The 6,127-nt window shown below is 41.4% G+C and overlaps 1 protein-coding gene across 1 annotated transcript in view; it reads left to right on the plus strand.

Moving 5' to 3' along the window:
* The window catches only part of exoc4 (exocyst complex component 4), a 509,047-nt gene extending 503,451 nt beyond the window's left edge, over positions 1–5,596 (plus strand). The window contains exon 17 of the mRNA XM_078553055.1: positions 2,263–5,596. Coding sequence (XP_078409181.1) covers positions 2,263–2,500 — 238 coding nt within the window. The 3' untranslated portion in view covers positions 2,501–5,596. The remainder of the gene's footprint in view (positions 1–2,262) is intronic.
* Positions 5,597–6,127: the final 531 nt, after the last annotated feature.

Here is a 6,127-nt window from a genome sequence, read left to right on the forward strand (position 1 = left end):
TATAAAGGGTTTTATTTGTAGTCAGTGTTCCTAATCACTAATAAACCAGCATTCTTATGGTATCAGGAAAAGACTTTGCAAGCTAACTGCAGTAATTTATTTGGCATTCTCTCTCCACTTCTTCTGGAAAAGAAGAACTTGCATTTATAAAGCACTTTACCACATCTCTCAGAAACTTGCCAAAGTGTTTCGACATATGACGTGTGAAAATGACAGGAAATGACCAACTTGCCCATCAGACATAGCCCACACTCATGATGGCCAGAACATCAGAATTAGACTCTTCCAATCTGTTTCCCCGGCAGCCATTTAAACTGGTGGAAGAGGCAAAAAAAAAGAGATAAGCCCAACAAAGGAAAAATACTCTGCAAAATTATTGTCCCAGTCCCTCAGGTGATCAAGATCAGTCCAGGTGATAACTTAGACCAAGTATTACCAGTAAAACTGCTTACCTTCTATATGGTGCCTGAGCGTACTGGGCCAGCTCACTTTTGTTTCACATCCAATTAATTATTTTGAAATCAGTGAGTATTGTTCGGTAGACAAATTAGCAGCCAATTTGCACATAAGATCATCAAAAATAGGAACATGAGTAGGCCATCCGGCCCATTGAGCGTGCTCAGCCATCCAATAAGATCATGGTTTATCCGACTGTGGCTTTAGCTCCTCTTTCCTGCCTGCTCCACATATCATAGACATTGGTGTATAACTGGACCTCTGAAGCCTCGAAAAATTCCTCCAAAAACAGAGGTCGACTTATATGTCAAGTATAAAAGTGGGATGAATGGTTGCCATTTTGAAATGTCATTGGCACCTGATGCAAAGACCGGACGTGATGGAAACTCCCACACATCTTCACAATATAGCCCATATAAAGAACAAAGAAAAGTACAGCACAGGAACAGACCCTTCGGCCCTCCAAGCCTGCGCCGATCATATTGCCCGTCAGCTAAAACATTTTGCACTTCCGGGGTCCGTATTCCTCTATTCCCATCCTATTCATGTATTTGTCAAGCTGCTTTTTAAACATCACTATCGTACCTACTTCCACCACTTCCTCTGGCAGCGAATTCCAGACACTCACTACCCTCTGCGTAAAAAACTTGCCCCGCACATCTCCTCTACAGTTTTCTCCTCTCACCTTAAATCTATGTCCGCTAGTAATTGACTCTTCCACCCTGGGGAAAAGCTTCTGACTATCTACTCTGTCCATGCCACTCATAATTTTGTAAACTTCTATCAAGTCGTCCCTCAATCTCCGTCGCTCTAGTGAGAACAATCCGAGTTTCTCCAACCTCTCCTCATAGCTAATAACCTCCAGACCAGGCAGCATCCTGGTAAACCTCCTCTGCACCCTCTCCAACGCCTCCATATCCTTCTGGTAATGTGGTGACCAGAATTGCACGCAATATTCCAAGTGTGGCCTAACCAAGATTCTATACAGCTGCAGCATGACTTCCCAGCTTTTATACTCAATACCGCTGCCAATGAAGGCAAGCATGCCGTATGCCTTCCTGACTACCTTATCCACCTGCGTTGCCACTTTCAGTGACCTGTGGACCTGTACACCCAGATCCCTCTGCCCATCAATGCACTTAAGCGTTCTGCCATTTACTGTATAATTCCTGCTTGTATTAGACCTTTCAAAATGCATTACCTTGCATTTGTCCAGATCATCATCATCCATATCACCTACTTGAGCCCAGTTATAGGGTACCAGTAAGTTAAAATATGCATTTGTGGTGTGGAAAATTGAGGCTGATGACTAATGCAGGTATAGCATGTCATGACTAAAACGGGGTGTTGAATTATGCATTGAGTATATGCAAAAACATAACTTTGCAATACCACAAGGCTGGTTCTGTCAGTAGAATGAGTTAAGATAAACTGAAGATCTTGGGTTCTTCATTCTTGAACCAGGTGACTCATAGAATGATACACGTTAGTAAATGGTACAGAAATGAAAAAGTTACTTCAAATTAATCAAATCTAGTGCCAGGCAATTTAGGACTGACATCAGGAAATCTCTCACATAAAAGAGTGATCAACATTTGGAATGAATTTCTGGATAGGGCAGTGGAGACCAAAACACCCTACCATGGTGAGGCTGGAGTTTTTTTAGTTGATAGTTAAGCTAGGATGAGCCCAATTGCCTTCCCCACTTGTACTTGACCTGTTACTTTGACACTTTAAGATGACATATTGGCAGTGTACCTGGCTTGCCTTCAATTCTGGTTTGCTATGTGTCCTTTATATACACAGGCAGTACTACGAGATGCTGTACAACAATCCCGATGAGCTGCTGAACCTGGTGGTGGACCAAGGAGTAAAGTACACAGAGTTGGAGTACATCAATGCGTTAAGCCTCCTCCACCGCAGCCAAACTGGAGTTGGAGATCAGACCACACAGAACATGCGCCTGCAGCGGCTCAAAGAGATCATCTGTGAGCAGGCTGCTATAAAGCAAGCCACCAAGGACAAGAAGATCACCACAGTCTAAAGATCCAGCCGCAAAACGGAGACTTAGTGAAGTGCAACTCTATCCTATTTAGAATTGCAGCTAGGCTCAAAGGCAATTTGCTGTTATATTTCATGTTTGTTTAACTCTTTCAATCCATTAGTGATGAAGTGTGTACATAGATTATAAAGGTTAAGGTGGCATTATTGTACCTTGTTGCCTTCTGAGAAGTACCAAGGAAAGTTCTTCATAGGAAGGAGTTTTGTTCTTGTAGGTCTGCTTTCCTTTTTGCTGGCCAACTAAAACTGACGCGTAGAATTAGCAGGAAACAATATTCTCTTCTTTTTCCATCCCCATCCTTTCTTCTTTAGAGTTCTGGCATGGTTGCCTGTTGCTACATCCCTGGGCTTCCTTCACCATCAATGTCACTCAGTAATTAGCTGACTTCTAGCAGCACCATTGGTTTCTTCGCCCACTCTATCCACCTACAGACAATGCTATTGATGCAGTACAATACTCCTTCATTAAAAGCTGGCAAACTTGCCTGCCCAAAGCTGGCAACTTAAAATCAGTCAACAGATTTTGGTGCACTCCGTCTGCAATCCCCCCAACAGCCAAATTGGCTACACTTTCCATTGAAGTTTCAGTTGGTTACCATAAAAAGGATACACTCCAAAAAAAAAATTAAAACGGTGTGTTACTGCAATGATGATGATCTATTTATGTCATTAGTACATTTAATACATTAATTCATCCTATTAAATACTTCAAATTGACACAGAAAATGTCATTGCTGCAAAGTTTGCACAATTTGAATCCATTGTTCAACAACTAAAGCCTAGATAGCACAGTCTGAAGGAGTTCTTAGTTTGTGCTAAATTTGATTATCTAACTTTCAGTTTAAGGATAAAACTTGATTAAGCCTTGCATATTGGCACAATAGGGGACACTTATCTTGAGGATGGGACTGAGAGGGAGCTTTACATCTTATACTCCCCCCCTGCCTACTCCCAAGAAAGCACCACTTGTGCATCCGAGTACAGATGAGCTATTCCAGATGTAGCCGACTGTGCCTCTGGTCACAGGAGAGCACTAATGCTTCAGCTACTGTCTAAAATCTCCTATAAGCCAACAGTATAAAACTCAGTAAGACACCAATTTAGAAAAATGTACTAAATTGATCATGCTAAATACTGTATCAAAAACAAAAAATCATGCTTCTCTGCAGGGCGGGAATGCTGTACTTACACTTCCTCCCCGCGGTTCACAATGCACCCAAAATGTATGTGTACAAGCCATTAAAGGTCTTTGATTTCCCATGGAATGTGACCACATGGAAGTGCTGGAAAAGCTCACCAGGAACCTCCTAATAGTAATCACGATTTCCTTCAGTTGACAGATCTACTCAGTATCCACTGAAAATTCGACTGAAAGCTCACCTGATGAATCAGTGGGTAAAGGGCCCACTCAGTTTAACACCCAAACTGTGGCTCAGATCCTGTGCAGGATTAGCTCATTTTATCCAAGGTAAAATTTGGTTCTTTACAATTTGCTATGCCACCCCTTAACTAAAGGAAGAGATCTCGGCGGAAAAGGGGGTGTTCATGTTTTTCATCATTGCCCATTCACCCATGTTAGTATGTGGACGTATGCACCAGGCCAGGATTGGGCTGAGCTGTGATGCTCCCTCTAATGGAATAGCTTGCTGATAGTCACTGAGTTTCACACATGAGAAACAGCCGCTTGGTTCTGGAGGGCGTCTGCTCATCTGTAGAACCATGAGTTTAGGACAAAGTGTAATGGATTGAGAACCTTAAACAAAAAGTACAGTATAGGTTTATCTTGCATTATTAAACATCATCCCCGAATTACAGGAGGGCTCTTAGTGACCGAATAAAGGTAAGGATGTGCACATGGTGCTGAATGTGTAAGACCAGGGAGTTTCATGTAAATGATTGGGTTACACGATTAGGCAAATCCCTCTGAGATGAATGGGTGAAAATAAGGTTAGTGTCCCAACTCAGCTATAGTAAGATTTGATTATCTGTGTTTTACCCTGATTAATAAAGACGATTTACTCAAAATTCAGCGGAGACTATTTCCTCTCTCAAATGCATTTCTCGTCTGATTGGATTTTATTATGGTGTCATCTGGGAGATTGATGATTATGGCCTGGGTTTTGAAAGGAGAGCAATTTGTGCTAAAATGTGCAAATGAAAAGCAGGCTCTATAAGAGGGAGGGTCTCCAGCCAATAGAGAGTTTTTCATAAGAAACTGGTACAAATGAATAAGTCCCACACATGAAGGAAATCAACACCGAAAGGCTAAGGCTTGTGTCCAGTTGAGATTGTTGAGTCTTTTCGTCTTCTGAATACACAGTCTACACTGCCCCGGTTTAACTCACTTGACCCAACTTTTCCAGTGGTTTAGGAGACACCTCTTTTTAATAACTCTGCCTTTTCACCTGTCTCCTTGGAGACCATTGGCAGACTTCAGATATAATGATGGTGAAGTGAGTGGGAGAAAGACCAGGTTTGTTTTAGTGTGTCACTCACAAATCCCAGACTCCAAACCACGTGGTAACAGGGCCTTTAGATCCAACATACCACTTGAGATAAACTAAAGTATATTTATAAAAAGATGAAAATAAGTTGGGAAAGTTTGTAGAGGCTTTTCAAAAGATTTTTTTTTTGTCCATAGTTTGTGTAGGCCAATTAAAAAGGCACGCTCTCGCTTAAATGGTGCTGATCCCCTTTTTAATTTGTATGTGCCAAGTCCGCAAATGAGACATGCCACAACACACACATCCTGTACACTCTGTATTGTTATGGATTTTGTCAATAGAAGCAGCTAAGAATGATGTCAATGCAAGTAAGGCTAACTTTAACTCAGGGCTGGTCAATCACAAAAATTACACCTGCACAGAATTATTATTGCAACATCTGTTTTGTTATTTAGATTCACAAAGAAGGAACGGTAATTTGTGATTCCAGTCCCTCAACTTCCTCATATAAATGACTTTAACTGCATAATGTATATGAGATTTACGAATGCACTGCATGAACCAATGACCATTCTGTCCTTTAACGTGTACGCAAAATACTCTGCAATAAAGCTGGAAGAAGTTGTTGGTCCGGATTCTTGTGCTTGTCTTTTTTTCCTATTTCCGTAGGAGAGTCAAGCTTCCTACACTGAAATGCCAATGTATGACATCTAAACAACCTGAGCTGCAAGCTCAATCTCCGGCTGTAAAGACATCCCAAACCCATCTGTGGCACTGTTAGAAAAGCACCATTGCGAGAAATTCATTTGAGGATCCCCGCTGGGCAGCACTTAATTACCCCTTGGCCAATTGCAGTCACTGTCCCTAAACTGCCCATTTTCCTTTCTTGGTTGCAGTGAAGGAGCCCAATGGAGAAGATATACGGAAAAGATTTAGGGCAAAAAGTGAATGACAAACACTTAATAACAATAAAAAGGGTATGAATAAATACAAGGTCATTTAGTTTCTGATAACAGGCCCAGAAAGAATATTTCTGACTGTTTAATACCAGGTCGATGCCAGAACCCAAAATTCTATCCTTCCACTTTATCTTGTGCTGATCTCTTGGAAAAGATTCATGATAGATTATTCAGCACACATATGGCTGTAGCACATTTCATTAGTAT

This window comes from Cetorhinus maximus, chromosome 12 (assembly GCF_964194155.1).
Source record: "Cetorhinus maximus chromosome 12, sCetMax3.hap1.1, whole genome shotgun sequence".
In the NCBI taxonomy this organism is placed as follows: domain Eukaryota; kingdom Metazoa; phylum Chordata; class Chondrichthyes; order Lamniformes; family Cetorhinidae; genus Cetorhinus; species Cetorhinus maximus.